This window comes from Hemiscyllium ocellatum, chromosome 47 (assembly GCF_020745735.1).
Source record: "Hemiscyllium ocellatum isolate sHemOce1 chromosome 47, sHemOce1.pat.X.cur, whole genome shotgun sequence".
Lineage (NCBI taxonomy): Eukaryota > Metazoa > Chordata > Chondrichthyes > Orectolobiformes > Hemiscylliidae > Hemiscyllium > Hemiscyllium ocellatum.
The window spans coordinates 13,326,269-13,345,173 of record NC_083447.1 but is presented as its reverse complement, the minus strand read 5'-3'; the positions used below and the strand labels follow the sequence as shown (position 1 = coordinate 13,345,173).

Genomic DNA, 18,905 nt, shown 5'->3' with positions numbered 1-18,905 from the left:
TAAATTTCATTTGCCAATTCTCCACCCAAGTCCTCCGCTAAGCCTCCTGACCATCCACAGCTCCCCAACCTGTGTCGTCAGCAAGCTCACTCATCATACCACCTACATTCTCTTCCAGAAGATTTATATATATTTCAACAACAGGGGTTGGCAATTTTTATACTCTGTGCTCTGACCAAAGAAGGCAAGCTTATTATACACCTTCTTGATGTATACACCTTCTTATACACCACTTGCTTGGTCACTTTTGGAGAATTGTAGACCTGTAGTACTAGATCTCTCTACATGTTAATGCTTCTCAAGGAGTTCCAGCACTGCTCTGTGTGGAATACCATTGGTCACAGATCTCCTATCAGAAAAACATCCTCCCATTGCTGCTCTGTCTCTTATGACCAAGCCAGCTGTATCCATCTTATCAGCTCCTCACAGATTACATAACCTCACCTTCTGCCTTGAGGGATCTTGCCAAAGGCCCTGCTAAAGTCCATGTGGACAAAGTTGACCACTCTGTCCTCAATCATCTTTGTCACTTGCTCAAAAAACTGAATCACATTTGTGAGGTATGACCTCCCACATACAAAGCCATGCTATCTATCATTAATACAAACATAAATTAAACATAAACTAAAAGTCTCCAGCAATTTCCCCACCACTGGCTTAAGGCAAACTAGCCTGTAAATTCCCAGATTATCCTAGTTGTCCTTCTTAAACAAATGACTATTTCTTAAACAATATTGACTGTTCTCTAGTCTTCTGGCACCTCTCCTGTGATTAAAGAGGACCCAGATTTCATACAAGGCAATTTTCACAACTGCCCCTTTCAGTATTCTGGGATAGATCCCATCAGATCCTGGGGACTTGTCTACCTTAATACTTTTCAACACACCCAACAGATTTTTTATATCAACATGCCTTAGAATATCAACATATCCCACTCTGGATTCACCACCTACCATTTCCTTCTCCTTTGTGAATGCCAATGCAAAGTATTCATTCATCACTTCCTCCACCTCCACACATAAATTCCCTACTTTATTCTTGAAAGGATCTACCCTTTCCCTAGCTATCCTTTTGCTCTTTATGGGATTTGGGATTTTCTTTAATTCTGTTTGCCAAGGTAATTTGTTGGCCCTTTTAGCCCTCCTAACTCCTTGTTTAGGTTCTTTCCTGCTTTCTTTGTATTGTTTGAGGGCTCTGCCTGTCTTCAGTTTCCAAAATCTTACACACACTACCTTTTCCTTTCTGATTAAACTCTCAATTTCTCTTGTCATCCAAAGTTCCCAAATCTTGCCATCCTTATCCTTCACTTTCACAAGAATGTGCTAGTCCTGAACTCTAACTGTCCTTTGAAAGATTTCTACATGAAGGATATAAATTTACCTCCAGCCCTAGTTGTCTCTCTCAATCTATATTTCTTAGTTGCTGCCTAATATTGTCATAGTTATCTTTCTCCCGGTCTAGTATTTTCACCCAAGGATTGCTCTTATCTTTATCCATAAGAAACTTAAAATGTACATAATTAAGGTCACTATTTTTTAAGGGAGATTTAAACAATCCTTGGATAAACACATGGATGATGATGGGATAGTGTAGGGGGATGAGCTTAGATTAGTTCACAGGTCAGCGCAACATTGAGGGCCGAAGGGCCTGTTCTGCGCTGTATTGTTCAATGTTCTATGTTCCTGAAATGTTGTGATTTTTCTATTCAGGATTTTCATTCTCTCCGAGAAAGAGAACATTTTACCTATATTTCTTAGCATAACTTGCAATATGATAGCAGCCAGTCAGGTCTAAATCGTTTGACACAGCCTCCCACCTTCTTCTTGACAGCATTAAGCTGGCTACATTGGGTGATTCATCAGTGAATGAATGGTAAATCACCAGACAGCATAAAATATTTTATTGAGTTTCCAAACAGTCTTGAACATTCTAACTGTTAAACTGCAAAGGCAGTTTTCCATTTATATCTAACACTACACATTAGAATTTACAATTAATCTTCATTTTAAATGCTCAGTTCTGAATTTTTCCCAAAAGTCCTTCACCCTTCCAACCGTTCTCGTCGCCCAACACTGCCTCAAATTTAGCTCCCGAAGAGATTTGGAGAGAACCAAGTGTCACTCACCTTGGGGGGTAATGGTGGAGGGATATCATTCTGTAGCGTCCCCATCAGCCTGCATAGATCAGCAAAAAAGATTAAACTCAAAAAATAGACACACACACCCACTCATGCACCACATAGAGATGTGTCACACAGGCCCAGACATAAGTCACATCCACAAGGGCAGCTTAGGCAAGATTGATGGATTTCTCATGAGAGTTTAGAAAAAGATGTTAAACTTAGCCTTTGCAGGGAGACTGAGAGGGTACATTTTCCATTGTGTGTTGGATCCTGACCTCAGGAACACATGGGCATTCTGACCCTGCACAGAGCCAGCAGCAGGCACACAAATCAATATTTCCTGAACTGGTTGAATAGTGGCTAGAGGTCGCACTCTGTTTCTTAAAAAGCTGGATCACCAACAGGAAGCTATTCCATCATACAAAAGGACCTTCAGCTTGGTAAGTGCAAGGGTATAGCCATCTTAAGGTGCCCTCTGAATTTAAGAATGGCCCCACCTTTTGGTTCAGCATCGGGGACTTCACAAAAGAAGATGTGCAGCCCACAGCTGTAGCTGTGTAAGCAGGGTGAGTGGGCTGTTAACTGTCAAGTCACACTGAAGCACACCTAGTTTGTAAGTGGGGTGCAGCTTCCAAGTAGTTTTGCATTTCCTGATGCTGTGGAGTCCAGTCAATCTCTTGATCATTGATTTTCTAATTAATTTAACCAGATACCGGTTACTGCAGCTGGTGATCATTGCACATCCAATCTTCATTTTCTGTAAATGGGCTTGTCCAGGAGTGGGGTACAAATAGTACTAGGAAACCAGTAGGCAGTGCACAATTACAAACCAGCTGGGTGCCAGTTCCCATTTCCCATTGATCTTTGAAACTCCTTACCAACACACATACAGGCTAAGACTAATGGAGGGAGAGAGAAAATTACAGAAAAAAGCAGATTGGGACACACGTCCACACCGAGACCTGACTAGAAGAGCCTCATAGAGATAAACTCCACCCACAAGAAAGATGGATGCAGTGAGATGTACTTGAACTAAGAGAAGAATGTATTCAGTGTAGAAGGGGGGTCAGAAAAGGCCACATCCAGAATTCAGGGCATGTGCCCAAAGCCATTCCTGGCAGGGAATGACATTGCTCCTGGAGCCAAATCCACAGCCTCTTCACTTCAAGTTAGCTTCCTGCTCTTGGCATCACCCCATTGGCAACACAGAACTTTAGTCTTACCCTCTGGACTTGACCATTTCACAGGCTAGACTTAGCTCAAGAATTGTGGCGCCCAGATAGAGTCAACTGGTGGTAAATTTCAGAAGAGATGAGGAAGGAAAGCAACACAAACATCTGAATGTTTTAATGATTATTGTAGCAACTGGGGAAATGGTGAATGCTCCAGATCAGCCAGCAAGGCCACTATGCAATCTATGTCCAATATCAGACAGCATTGGAGAGTCAATTTTCAACCTGGAATCCTTAATGTTTAAAACTGGTTAGGGATTGTCAAAATTGTGATATCCCCAGCAGAGGTTGCTAGAGCTAAGACATTTACAGTTAGCATTTCCGAAACAGATACCCCCCAGTCTCCACTGTCAGAATTTGATTTGCCTAATTTGAATGGGGAAGGTGATCAGTTAATCACTCTGCCATGGACACCAGACTCATTGACATTGGAGCTTCCACTTACACAGCAACATCATCATAATCATCATCTGAATCCGATTGCTTCTCCCTGCGGACAAACAGAATCAGCCATGAGTTTTATTTGCTTATTTCTGTCACATAGGATTCCCCTTCCCCTGTCTATAGTCATCAGTGCCCTTTCCAACACCAGCAACACACAGGCATATATGGACATATAGGTAAACATGCACATTTAGAAACACAAATGTACAAGTAATGTGAACACATCAATATACATGTGAACAGGCATACAGACCTTTTGTATGCACATAACACAAGCATGACCATGCACACATGAATTTATACATAGTTATAAACATAAATATCCATATAAACATACACAGAGTAGACACGTATACAAACAGATAAACAGACAGTCATAAATAAGCTCATGCACACATTTTTTTTAATGATTCTATGAGGGCATCACTGGCCAAGCCAGCATCTATTGCCCATCCCTAATTACCCAGAGGGCAGTTAAGAGCCAGACTGGGGAAGGATGGCAGTTTCCTTCCCTGAAGGACATCAGTGAATCAGATGTGTTTTTCTAACAATTGACATTGGATTCACAATTATCATTAGACTCTTACTTCTAGATTTTACAGATTTCAAATCATACCATCTGCAGTGGCAGGATTCAAACCCAATTCCCCAGAATTTTACCTGAGTCTCTGGATTAACAGCCGAGCGATAATACCACTAGGCCATTGCCTCCCCATGCTCATACACATAAACACACATGTTCCATGTTCACACAGACACAAACATGCACATCCAGTCATTTCTTTGAATGGCTTGTAGCCATGCTGAAGATGATTGACTCACCTGTCCTTCCTCCCAGAAACAGACACACTTTGTGAGGACATTGAATTCTGGTCCACAGATTGATCCTAGATGAAAAGAATAAATTCAAAGCGTCATCATCTGATTCTACAATACTTGTGTCCCTGACTCGACTGCCTCAGTTACGAATGGAAGGATACCTGAACCAATACCCATGATTGTGTCAGAGTCAAACTGTGAGTCAAGGCAACCAATCAATTTAAATACAACAGGGGGAAAAAAAACAGACTATGTGGAATCAAAAAGAGGGATGGATAATTACCTAAAATCATATTGCACTGTGTGGGGTCAGATAGAGTCAATCTGGACTGTGAGGTCAATACCAATGTCACTCACCCTTGGTATAAGGAGGACCTCCTCCCCCTCTCAAACTTGCTTCCCTTTTGAGCTGTACAGGGGACATAACACATAATAGAACAATCTGGGGTAGCAAATAAGCAAGTCAATCATGGCTCAATGTTTAGAACTTGTACCTCCACATCAGATATTGCTTCAGGAACCTGACTATAAACTCCAGCTGACAGTACTGAGAGACTGCCACGCTGTTGAAGGTAGTGTCTTTCCAAAGAGAAGCCAAACTGAGACCATGTCATAGAGTCATAGAGATTTACAGCATGGAAACAGATCCTTTGTTCCAACCCGTCGACGTCTACCCTTCCAGAAGGAGGTGAACAATTCCACAGTGCTGTTTTTAAGTGGAGCAAGCGTGTTGCTCCAATGACCTGGGAAAATATTTATATCCCAATCAAAAACAGCCAGTTTCATATTTGGTGTTTGTGGGATCTTACTATGAATAAATTGGCCCTTACATTTTCCATATTACAACAGTTCAGGAATGCTTTGTTAGCTGTAAGGCATACTGGGACCTCCTAACCTGCAAGGCACTATACAAACACAAGTTTCTGCTTTCTATGCATCCTTCATTGCTCCATTCACAGTAACTGTTCCTTTTGCTGCGTGCACCACTTTGTGTAGTCAGAGGTAGAGAAGAATTTCTGCTGGGTGACTCCAAGTTGACCAAGGTAATGTCACTGAAGGCCTCACCTTATTCTGCCAGGATTCTTCCCTCTGTATGGCTTGTTCAAACTGAATCTTGTGAACTGTAAAAATATTGTCAGGTTGTCAGAAACCAACAAATCCATAAAGGCCAGTCATGCTTCATTATGCTGACGTCCTTTACTAACATTGCTGAGCTTTGCAGCAGCTGCCATTGAAACCTGGTCAAAGTTTTAGATGTCTACCTTGGTGACAAGCTCAAAAAAATTGCCACACTTTAAACTGCTGCTTAAACTAACGCCCCACAATTAGCCTGATTTCAAATGCCCTAAATATGTGAGAGTTTTTTTTTGAAAATGCTGGCACGGGCATGATGAGTGAGGTCAGCTTTTGTTGCTCATTCCTAATTGCGCATGACCTGAGTGACTTGCTCAGCTATTTCAGAGGGCAGTCAAGGAACAATCATGTTACTATGATCTGGAATCTCAAATTTAGCAGGAAAGGAGGCAGATATCCTTCCCTGTAGGATGTTCGATAGGCATTTTAAAAATTCCTGGAACTTTAATATTTTCCTTTTATTCCAGAGTTATCAATCAACTGAATTTAAATTTCCTCAGCTACAACATGGGATTTGAACCCATATCTCCTTTTATTCTAGATTTATCAATCAACTGAATTTAAATTTCCTCAGCTACAACATGGGATTTGAAACCATATCTCAAATTAATTACTGCAGGCCTCTGGATGACTAGACCAGTAACATTGATTTCCTGCTGGTTCCCCATTTGCCCCATGCAGAGTATACCCTCTTATTTTCCATTACGATTCACCAGGTTGATAATGAAGTGTTCATTGACAAGAGTCAGTCCTTTTTTGGTTTTCTGGAGTTTGTCCAAAGGAGTACAGTTAGAAATTAACCAGATGGAACCACATAACTTCCCAGTTTGGGGTATTCGCCCAGCCCAACCCAACGAGGGCCATCTACTTAAGCAGTGAAGAGTTTAATGTGTTGAAATTTGCTCTTGCCACCTACAACCCCACATTGCAGATAATCGTCAATTTTTCTATTAAAGGGAGCTTAGTGAATTGCTAGGGCTGGAGGTTTCAGATCATTCTTCTATCTAATTATACGGTCAGAACACAGGAGGTCATCATTCAGCCCATAACATCTGTTCCAGTTCTCCGAAAGTGATAGCCAATTGGTGCACTTGTTCCAGAACACCTTAGATATGTTTCCTTTTCAAATATTTATCCTTTTGAAAATTATTATTGAACGTGCTTCCACTGCCCTCTAAGGCAGCACATTCCAGATCATCATAACCCAGCGCGTTTAAAAAAAAAGTCTTCAATTTTTTTTTGCCAGTGGTTTAAAATACTCTAGTTCCTGACTTCTTTTTATGCCAGAGGAAACAATTCTCTTCAAATTGTTCAGAAGATAAAATATCTCACAGTTTCACATCACATGGAACAACGCTGGACTGAAGTCCACAAACCACTTTATCACCTTGCGTTTTTTTTCTTAATTAACAACACAAATTGGGCGAAGGAAGCTTTTGATCAGGATTCAGTCCAACCTCCCACCATGATAAATGTTTGTTCTGCCCTTGCACTGCAGTAATCCCACCACTATCCCACTACCATGTGGAAATTATGGTTTGAGAACAGACCGATCCACTCCTTGTCTACCTTAGTCCCACTATCCTTTAAGGATCAGCAAGAGAGCTGTTTCGAGTTCTCTTGGGGGCAGAAGTGGAAGGCTTGCTAGAGGAAAGTGCCCTTTATTTATGGCTGTATTCCAACCCTGTGGGCCTCAGCATTTTAGATGTGCATTCAGGGCAGGAATTTCCATAAGGCCTCTGCAGTGGTAGGAGTCAGACTTCAAGCCCCCCCACCCCAAAGAAAATAAGTGAGTTCCAATTAATAGTATTACAAACAACATACTGCATGGAAACAGGCCATTTGACCCAACGGATCTATGATGTTTTTGTTCCATACCATCCTCCTCCCACCCCTTCATCTAACCACATTAACATACCCTTCGATCACTTTCTTTTCACAGCTGCAGTCCAGAACATGGAAATAAAAGTGCACATAGTCGCAGCAGTTCAGATTCTCTAAGTGAACTTTAGTATACACATAATGCGCATTTTTTTTACTGAACTAAACTGCTAACTAGGACTGAGCAGAGAACTGATATTCTGGTGAATCAATTTTCATGGAAGACTGAGACTTACACTTTATTTCTGAGCTTGTTCTTTCTGCTTTTGAATGCCGATTAGTTGAGTGAATCCTACGTGGGACAGCAGGAGGTGGCTGTGGAGAGGTGAAAGGGTCAGAGAGTGAACTGATGCATGTATCTCATTTGCTTCATCAGATACTCATTACTGATAGATACAGAGTATAGCCTGCCATGCCTCAAAAGTTCTCAAGATAGATACTCTCCCATTCTTGCAGAAAAACAGAGGACTGAAGTGAATTCCCTGTGTTATTGCTAACAATGATTCAGGGTTATAAGTGCAACAAGACAGGAAGTATTATTAACTAGACTTGAGTGGACATATCTCTAGGGGATGTGTCAGAGAATGGGGCTAGCAACAGTTGGCAAATATAGACAGACGGTGTCAAGTTTGTTCACTGTAAACTGCCTTGACCCATTTCAATTGGAGTGAGGCCTGAACTTTTTTTCCCGATCCCAAGAGAAAGAAAAACAGTAAAACTAGCAAATGAAACATATTAGACTTATTTAACTCATATACTTCAAAATGGGGGACCAGTACATTTCTTTTCAAGTATTACTGGATCATTACTGGATTTTCCCATGAGGCCTGCACTTGCAATCCCAAGCAAGAAAAAGATCTGCACATCCTCCAGTTTTAGTAGTGGGTCAGAGGCCTGCATATCTCCCAAACCCAATTCAAGCAAGGCCTGCACTTTCTATCATCCAGCAAGAATGAGGCTTGAATTTCCCCCAATCCCAGTAGAAGGAAGAGGCCTATATGTTTTTTGTGACCCAAAAAGGAGGCCTAAGTGTCCCACGTTACAGTAGGTGGGCAAGTTTCTGTTCTAATCCTTTTGGCCCAACATTTAACCAAGTTAATGCTCCCCCACCTTGGTCCCCAGCAGTAGGGGGATGTAAAATAGAGGTACTCACAGTGTAACGTACCTCAAGGTCATCTTCATCCAACTCTTGGAGGCTGGTGTGTTTCTCTGGATTCCGCAGCTTGTCAATTAGTTCATGAACCAGGACCCGACTGAGGCCAGGCTGTGCCACAAACTGGTGCTAAAGGAGAGCAAGTGAAACCGAGTCAGAGTGGAGAGAGTGTGATGGTGAAAGAAAGAGGTAGAAAAGCAAAAGAAGTGAAAGAGGAGTGGGAGGTACGGGAAGTGGAGTGAATTAAAGAACAAGGAAGAGATTGGGAGTTTGAAAGAGAGACATGCAAGTTTGGAAATTTCAAAAATGAATTTTAAGTTTATCCAACAGCCTTTTGAAAGTTGTCATTAAATCAGCTTTCACTATTCTTTCAATCAGTGCATTCCAGATTTAAAAAACATGTGGTGTAAAATAAACCGTAATCTCCCCTCCTTTTTTTTCCAAATATCTTAAATATGTGTTGTCGCCCAGTTTCTGATTGACCTATCAGTGGAAAGAGTTTCTTAATCCATTTGTCAAAACCCTTCTTAATTTTAAATATTTCTATAAATCCTCCATTCATCTTTGTTCGAAAGAGATGAATTTTGATTTTCCTCATCTTTCTACATCACTGAAAAAGTCCTTAATCCCCAAGGTCATTCTGATAAATTTCCTTTATTTGTCATCAGTTTGCCAAACTCGTTGGAAATCTGTAGTGGACTGCATATAGAGACAACAATTTTGTGGCCAGAATACAAATGATGGGTAAATTCTCCATCAATTATGGTTGGAGATCACACTGTTATAAACAACTGGAATTGATCGTAAGCACAGGATTTCTATTATATAGCTATCTTCTACTCATTCTTGGTGAGATCACCCTACTTTTATCAGGAGTCTTTGCTGCAATTTTACTTGTAAGTTGTCTGTTGTAATTCATAGATTTTCTTTTGAAGAAATTTTCATGTCTAGTAAAGACAGGTAATATTCGTAACTTTAAACAAGGACAGTATTCAGCTTAGAAATTTCTGGAACTGTCGTTTGTTTTGAAATAAAAAGGACATTAAAAGGCTGCTAACATGGTATTTTCTGCCCAGTTTTGAACTGGGGACTCTTTGCGTGTAAGGCGAACGTGAAGACCACTACACTACTAGAACAAGACTCCTCCTGTTCTTCTCTGTCAACCAGGGCTCCCTGACTGGACCAGATTAACAGCCCCAATCAGGGGACTCATATTCTCTGAAGGCTGCCTAGATAACTTCATTGCAATCACTCCATCTCCTTCCTTTAAACTCAACAATGAGAGCTTGAGAAGCCAGTCAAATCGTAAGTCAATTTGAATAGCCACCATCTTTTCTCCTTTCTATACTAATTAATCCTAATTTTAAATAATTGAGTGAACAACAGAAGTGTTGATCGTGTGACTGAAATTGACTGAACATAAAAAAATTTATTCCCCCCAAGAACCAATGGAGGAAAACAATTAGTTTGTGAACAACTGCAAAGACAGCAGCAGAAAGTTTTCAAGTTTATTCATTTTCACGTCCATCAGGACAGAAACCTGACTTCCTCGTAACTAGACCACAAGTAACTAACTTCTGGATCTGCTGAAAATTCATCTAAATCAGGGGAATTCTGCAATTAATCCTGATATGTATTCTGGCTATTGAATCCATATTGATTAGCCTTCAGGAGTGAAAACCCTTTCTTCAGATGGCCTCAAAAGTACGCTTTTCTTAAGACTGAGCCAAACATGTGAATTACAAACTACCTTTGGGTTTATGATTTGTAGAAATGCATTATCTTTGTATGTTTTCTTTCATGTATTGCTGTGATTGCTGAGTGACAGAGTTAGCCTTTTGGGGCGAATTCATGAACAAAGAATTTTATTTACACCCATGAAAGTTTCTGCTCATTATTCAAATTGACCACAAATGGGTTAAAAAACATCTACATATCTTCATTTTTATAAACACACTTATTATAGCCAGTACAGCAAGACAGTCAGGAGGTCGGTACTCTCTCATCTTCTGTCCATCACAAGACTTTGTTGACAGTTAAACATACTGAAAGTTCAAAGTTCTTCCATGCCTATCATACTAAGTGAATAAAGGGCCTAAAATATTACTTGAGGGCATTCTGTGCTGCAATGGATCTTGGATTAGTTCCACCTGCACAGTGTTCTTTCGCTACGCCAGCAAAAGGACAAGGATGGGGTTTACGGTCAAGGTGAAGGGATCAGATTGTGGCCAAGTGGTTCAAAGGTCAAAGGCCACTAACTGATACCAGCTAGGAATGTGCAGTTGTATGAATATATGAGCGTAGCCTAATGTTGCAATTCCACTCAGGCTCGTTCTTGGTTGTACTTACCGTTAGCATCTTGCTGGCAGCTGGCCTCTTTTTTGGATTCTTTGTTAATGTCAACTTGGCAAAATTGTGGAATGCCGCGCTCCTGAGGGGGAAAACAATAAAGGTCACAACTTCTGTCTACCTTAATCAAAGGTCAAAATTTACCCCTCCCGACTCCTCACCCCAAACTCATTTGCCTGTATCAGCACTGGTGCTATGTAAACTTCCATTCATCCAATGGTGTCAACATACAGGTAGTTCTCCTATAACGCCATAGTTGCGTTGCAATGAAACCTTGCTTAATAGAAAATCGCTTAACTTAAATAATGGCCTTATTGGAAAGGTGGGGTTGGGGCAGACCAGCAAACAAATCACTCACAATCGTTCAAACATCACCCAAAAGTCTAATGCAAATTATAGCACAGTCTGAATGAAAGTTAAAATCATATTTATTAATGAAACAAAAGTAAATTTAACACAGTACATTTAAAAATGTAAGAAAGCTGCTCTGTGTACAGTACCTCTCACAGAAAACTTCTCTGTTGTTAGCTGATATCGGCGCATGCGTAGAACAGCACAAAGGTTAGTGCTGACATTGCGCATGTGCAGAATGCACGGACACTGGCACATGTGCAGACCAGTGTGAAGATTTCAGCGCATTGGCACATGCGCAGAACGAAGCATGCAAACTGATGTCCGTTGGAATCACGCTATTGCCAACAGAGGTAAACATTCTCAAAAATACCATTCCCTAGTTCTTCAGCGACGTTATAGCCAAATCATGCTGCTGAAATGTGTGTTATCTCAGAACTACCTGTATCCTTTTATGTATTTCTCTCTACTCTGTTTATTAGGGTTTATCATGTATTTATAATGCCTCTTGTTGGTATTCCCCACAACATCTTATCCATATTCAATTCAAGAAACCATTTCATAATTTCGAAGACCTGTATCAGCTCATTCACAATTTCTACTCCAGAGCTATCACAAACTCTAATCCCCTTTGTCACTCAGTTGATTCTTCCAAGTATGACCCCTATTTCCATTCACTCAAGTCCAGTTAACATAGCTGGTGTACATTTACATCAGATATAGCTGTACCATGTCAAGCAGTATCAGACCTCATAGTACCCTCTGTCAAAACCAAGCACTAGACTAATAATTCTGGAGTGTAAAGATAAACGAACACAACCTCGAAACACTTCTTCCCTGTCCTTTTCTCTCTCACCCATCAATAACAAGTTAGCTCATGGATACAGTGATTGCAATGAGGTTGGCAATGGTGGACCTCACAGAATAGGAGTTCCCTGATTGGTGCTGTTAATCAGGTCCAATCAGGGTGTCCTGGCTGACAGATAAGAATGGGAGTGTCAGACATTCTGTTTATTCAAACAGCTGGCTCTGAGGGAGCTAAATCAGTGTCAAGGACTCGCCATTTGTAAATAAAGGGTGACTTGGTGACAGGATACCAGCCTCTATAGAGTTATTTCAGTGGCGACGAGAGAAAAGCATGGTCCTGAAGAAACACACTTATAATAGTCGCCTTTGAGTTGGGGTAAGCATTTCTGGAATCACGCCGCTAGTTGGGAAGCTTGATTTGTTCAATCCTGCTATCAAAGACTGAGTCCAGTATGTGAAAAGAATGGGTTATTTTTTCCAGGTCAATGACATTGTGGCAGATGAAAAGCAATGAGTAATTCTCCTGGCAGCTTGTGGACTCGCAGCTTTTTTGGTTATTAGGAGCCTTACTTTCCCTGAGGCACCAGATACAAACCCCTTTCAAGAGTTGATAGATTTAGTTAAGGAAGATTATGACACCAAGCCTCCTCTAATTTTAAAATTCTATCAGTTCTACTCAGCCGTTCAAGAACCAAAGGAATCCACATCAGGATTTCTGACTAGAATAAGATGATTGGCAGAGGCATGTGACTTTGGTTTAATCCTTAATGAAATACTGAGAGACTATTTGGTATGTGGAATTAATGATGCAACCATGCAAAAGCACCTACTAGCTGAGGCCCAACTGGTTTTATCATTGGAAAATGAGATAAGTGGAGCATACGAGTTGCAGAGTATTCTGATAGAAGTGGATACCCTCACCAGTCTAACACCACTTACGTGAATGTAATTGTGTAGCCTCACTCAGGACAAATCCTGAACAGAGGGACTCTAGGTCAGTCCACAGCAAAACCCTAAAACAAAACTAAGCCTCAGCCAAATGATTAACATTTTCTTCAGGATCTGAGACAGCAAGCCATTGTAGTTGCTGCCAGTACGCGGACTCAGGACAATAAATGAGTCCCACTGAGCCTGAATTGAGTAAGAGAACTCATAAGCCAGTATCCCAGAGAGTGCATAGCTTGCAAAGTCCACCTACCTCTGGCTTGGAAACAGTTAAATTGCTTAGCAACATCCAACTTAGAACTAATCTGGTTAAATGGGCATCCGGTTCTAATTGAGGTCAGTACCGACAATGCTATTTCAGTAACTGCAGAATCAGTCTTGAACAAGATATGTTCTGGACTCCAACCCATAAGTTTGCACAAGACATCGGTTAAACTGAGAACCTATGCTGGGAAATCTTTACAGACTGAGAGTGCAACTTTGGTTCCAGTCTCCTATGAAAAGCAGCTGGTTCAGTTACCTATGATTGTTGTAAAAGGATTGGGCCCAAGATTGATAGGGAAAATTGGTTGAGAAAGATTCACATAGATTAGCTCAACACTATTTTGTTTAAAAATTGGCTGCCTGAGTGAAGTCCTAATTAAATACCCGGAAGTTTTTCAGGAAATTCAATCATCTGTTCAAGCCCTCTGACTCTCTCAGATCGCTAAGCCTCATCCAATTGTGGCTGGTTGGCTATGCCCAACTTTCATTGCTCCACTACCGGCTGTTTGCTGTTTAGGCCCTGGGCTCCAGAATTCCCTCAGGAAGCCTCACTGCTTCTCTAGCTCTTCCTCTTTCTTTTTAACATGCTCCTTTAAAACCTAGCTCTTTAACCAAACTAAAACAGGTCCATTATTCTCACTGGCGTCACTCTCTCAAAGCATTGTACACAAGAAGCTCTGTTCACATGATTATGTGTGCTTCCTAAAGCACAAGCCAGCTATAGTGAGAAAGAACCCAAATCATAACAGAGAGAAAACTGGGAGTCATGGTTCAGCTAATGTATTAATAAAAACAAAACTTATCAGTTGACCTATGTAAAAACATGCTAATTTTAAAAATCAGAGTTAAACTCACCATTTTGCTTTATCCTTTAACTTGGGTGGCTGGTAACCACTTTTGGACATTAGAAAGAGCACTCTGGATAAAACAGAGAACATTAGTTACCATGTCCTGATAGATACAGAGAAAAAAAGACAGACAAAATAGAAACAAAGACAAATCCTGGTGAGAAAAACAGAAAGATAGATAGAGGAAAACATAGGCAAAGATAGATGTGCCAGCAACAACAGGGAAAGACAAAGAACCAGAAATGAACTCATGAAGGGAGAGAGGAAGAGATAGAGAAGAAATAAAGGTAGAGAGACAAATAGAGAATCTACACAAACCTAAGCTAGGCAGTCATCAATTCTCATCATTCTAGAGATTAGGAATCTGGTACTATTGCTAGACTATTAATCCAGAAACTCAGCTAACATTCTGGGGACTCTGGCCACAGCAGATGGTAGAATTTGAAGTCAATAAATAAAAATATCTGGAACTAAGAATCTACTGATGACCATTGCTGATTGTCTGAAAACACTTAGTTCCACCGACTGTAACAAAATATAATATCATGCAATGAATATAAAGCAGCTGATTTGTTATCATTCATCTTTTTAAATTGCCCAAAATGAATTTCTACTCCATTAACTGGTCATTACCACACTGTGAGATTGTGTATTGATGGATGCCGACAGCAACAGTAACTTCAGTGCAAGACCATGAAACAAGGCGCACTACTGCAAATTATTGAATTAACAGGAACAATCAGTGTGCAAGGGGTTAATACTGCAGCTTAAGTTGGAACAAGTTCAAATTCAAAATACCTCATTGTGAAACTGCCACCCACATCCTGGGCAGCCCACGCTCCCAGGACGCCTGGTGAATCCCAATCAATGTGGGTGGACCAAGACTGCGGTTGCATCTGCTGGTTTGGCCACAGGGAAGAGCACCGTTGAAGAAAAAGGTTTCTAAAACAGCCTACCAGGGGGTTGGCAATACTCAGGATTAAAAGGGAGCTTCTACACAAGAAGAAATGTAAAATAATGGATAGGTATCTTTTGGTGAAGAATGAAAGGTGATCACATTGAAATGTATAAAGTTCTTAGCTTGACAGATAGTTTCTCCAAACTGATGAGACTAGAACTAGGTGTCATAGTCTCAAGATAAGGTGACTGCTATTCTGGAGTGAGAGGAGTAGAATTTATTCATTCAGAGGGTTATGGATCTTTGAAATTATCTACTGCAATGAGTCATAGAAACAAAGAAGACAGAAACAGGAGTAGGCCATTCAACCCCTCGAGCCTGTTCCAACATTCACTATGATCATAGCTGATCGTTGAGCTTAATACTCTAATCCTGCCCTCTCCCCATGTCCCTTGATTCCTTTAGCCACAACAGCTATATCTAGACCCTTCTTGAAAACACATTATGTTTTAGCATCAACCACTTCTGTGGCAGTGACTTCCACAAGCTCACCATTCTCTGGTGAAGAAATTTCTCCTCATCTCAGTCCTAAAGGTTTACCTCTTGTCCTTAAAATATGGCCCCAGATCTGGACTCCCCCATCATCAGGAAATCCAATCTTTTAGAATTTTATAGGTTTTTGTGATACCCCACTAGTTCTTCTAAACTATAGTGAATACGATCCTAACTAACTCAGTCTCACCTCATACGTCATGGATGCTCAACTGCTGAGTATTCAGGACTAATGCTCCCTCTAATTTTTTTTTTCTTCCTGCACAGACATCTTAAGGTCTGTGTGTGGATTTTTAAAGTAAAAAGTGAGGTCTGCAGATGCTGGAGATCAGAGCTAAAAATGTGTTGCTGGTTAAAGCACAGCAGGTTAGGCAGCATCCAAGGAACAGGAAATCCGACGTTTTAAAGCAGATTTTTAAAGCAGAGTGGAAGGCGTACAACAGAGGCTGACGATAGAGTATGGGGTTTCCTAGCCACATTGATGGCAATACACAATACCTTAAATAGTACACGAATTAACATCTTGTAACTGTAATAAATCTGAAGGCATACAATAATGGGTCAATGTCTGGTTGGCAAAGGCTTCCTATACAGACCACAGTCGACTTCTAGAAAGGCCCTTTCTTTGATTTTTCTATATTTATAATTGTGGACTGTTATTGATAGAAGGTTTGAATTATATTAATAATAGAAGGATTGATTTAAAAGCCAAGGTTTACTGTAAAATTGCTGCATGTTTGGAAGCAAGTTGTAGTGATTGTAACAAGGTCAACAGATGGACTTCATAGAATATGAATTCCCTGATTGGAGCTGTTAATCTGGTCTAATCAGGGAGCCCTGGTTGACAAATATAAACAGGAGTGTCAGGGATTCTGTTCACTCTGAGAGCTGGCTCTGAGGGAGCTGGATCAGTGTCAAGCGCTTTCCAAGTGTAAATAAAGGATGACTTGGTGATGGGATACCAACCCCAATGGAGTTATCTCACAAGTAACCTGACATCACTTAAAGTACTGCCCCAAGTTTCAAACAGTGATTAAACTGTGGTTTTCAGATGACTGGAGCCAAGGCATTGTGTACCAACTGAGCTTTGGTCGCTACATTAACTGATTGCTTAGTAGACCAGTGACTGTTATTGATGACGAATAGTGAGCCTTCCACTGCCAACAACTATGTGATTGTATCTCATAAAACTGAATAGCTTGGATCTGTGAACAAGATAGAGAGAATATATCAGACCTCCACCAGGAGCTCTGTTCTCTACAGAAGACATCACATTTAAGCATAAAGAAAAGCAGTTTGTTTTCTCTCCAGTAGTTGCTATAAGCTATGACTTTTAATTGATGAGTCAGAGACCTTTCGTAGTATGAACCAGTCTCTGTGCCTCTTGCAAGCCAGTTAAAGCTTCCAGAGAATGAAGACTGAGAAGCAGTGTTCTGATCAGCATAAAAATTGTAACAATCATCTCAAGAACCACTCAAATGCCTTCCTCTCTCCCTCCTCCTCTGTCCATAAAATGCAAGTTTTGTTTTGTGTATAAGGGGATGTTTATAAGGGGATCAGAGTTCTAATTATTCGTGTTAAATGCCAACTGTTCATATTTGTTCGCCTGTACCTAGCGGCTAATTATTTGTAACAAGCATAGAATCTGATCCATGCTTTCTGTCAACCTGGTAAATTGGGGAATCTTCACGTACTGCTTAAAATCTTTAATTTTTGTGATGACTTCAGGAATAGTGAGGCTTGACTTCCAGCGAGTCACCCCCGCAATGAGGCATGACACTTCGAATAAGATCTAAGTAATTAGCAAATGGCACCCACCTCAAAGGATGAACATCAAACATTGGGGGCTGCAGTTCAGCCAGTTCGATAGCAGTGATGCCAACTGCCCAGATGTCACACAGCTCATTATAGCCACCTTTGAACTCCACAGCAGCAACTTCAGGAGCCATCCTGTGGAAGACCCAGAAGCGGATGGAGCATGAGAAACAGTTATCAGTAAATCAAAGGAGCTCCTTTTTCTACTTGTTCATATTCTGGAGTTAAACTCTCGCCATTTACACAGGTAAAGAAGCAGAAAGTTTTTATCACTGGAACATAGGGAATTGAGAGGTGACCTTATAGAGTTTTATAAAACCATGAGCAGTATAGATAGGGTTAATGGGAGGTGTCTTTTTTCCTAGCATTGGGGATTTTTAAGGTGAAAGGAGAAAGATTTAGAAAAAGAAATGATAGGCAATTTTGTTTTTTACACAGAGGGTGGTTCGTGTGTGGAATGAACTTCCTGAGGAAGTAATGGAAGCGGGCACAGTTAATAATGTTTAAATATATAGAAAAAGAAGTTTGCAGAGATTTGAGCCAGGAGGAGGCAGGTGGGACTAGTTTAGTTTGGGATTATGTTCAACATGTATTGGTTAGACCAAAGGATCTGTTTCCATGCTGTATGACTCAATGAGGGGCGACAAGGAAGATGGTGAAATATAAACAATCCATCATAAAACACATGATTGGGAACATTGGGAGTGTTTATAAAGAAGCCACATGAGATGCATCCTTAAGGGCCACTGAGGGAAGCCTGGGAATGGGGGGCATTAGCAGAGGCCAGATGAAGAATAACCAGCTGCCATTTTGGTTGGATAATGCAGTTGGAAAGCAATACCAATCAAAAAGAGAAAAAAAACCCAAAAAGTCCCTAAGACAGATTGCCTCTCTTTCCTCTCCAGTGGTTGTGGAATTTAGTGCCCCAAGTAACCTTTTCAAACCCCAGTGTACAATCATACCAGTACGGTGTTCCAATGAAGGACATTCTTCGTGCAAATGTGGCAGTGATTTGAGCCGAAATCCCAAAATCAGCTAGAAAACAGAGAGAGAATGAAACATTCAATTTCAGGGATCAAATGGAGTGTAAAATTCATCAGATGATCTATCCCACTTGGTAGTTGGAAAGGTCATTTTATCCCCTTATTTAGCAAAAGCCACATATCTGGTTTTCCTCTCTCCACTTATGACCACCACTATGTAGAAATGCAACTTGACAATAAACTTGGTATTGTTCACATTTTATTTTTACCCAAGCCGGGCCTGCCCCTTGCAAGCCCATGCCAAGCCT

General features: G+C 40.8%; 1 protein-coding gene across 4 annotated transcripts in view; it reads right to left on the bottom strand.

Annotated features, from left to right (window-relative positions):
- Window positions 1-18,905, bottom strand: part of LOC132836552 (mitogen-activated protein kinase kinase kinase kinase 5-like) — a 122,272-nt gene that overhangs the window by 30,768 nt on the left and 72,599 nt on the right. For 3 of the 4 annotated variants that reach the window (XM_060855893.1, XM_060855894.1, XM_060855896.1), the window contains exons 8-17: window positions 18,577-18,649; window positions 17,618-17,749; window positions 14,357-14,419; window positions 11,135-11,216; window positions 8,786-8,914; window positions 7,869-7,947; window positions 5,683-5,738; window positions 4,621-4,685; window positions 3,800-3,844; window positions 2,126-2,174 (exon numbers count right to left, since the gene is read on the bottom strand). In XM_060855893.1, the coding sequence (XP_060711876.1) occupies window positions 2,126-2,174; window positions 3,800-3,844; window positions 4,621-4,685; window positions 5,683-5,738; window positions 7,869-7,947; window positions 8,786-8,914; window positions 11,135-11,216; window positions 14,357-14,419; window positions 17,618-17,749; window positions 18,577-18,649 (773 nt within the window). The remainder of the gene's footprint in view (window positions 1-2,125; window positions 2,175-3,799; window positions 3,845-4,620; window positions 4,686-5,682; window positions 5,739-7,868; window positions 7,948-8,785; window positions 8,915-11,134; window positions 11,217-14,356; window positions 14,420-17,617; window positions 17,750-18,576; window positions 18,650-18,905) is intronic. The other variant, XM_060855895.1, reaches the window with a different exon arrangement.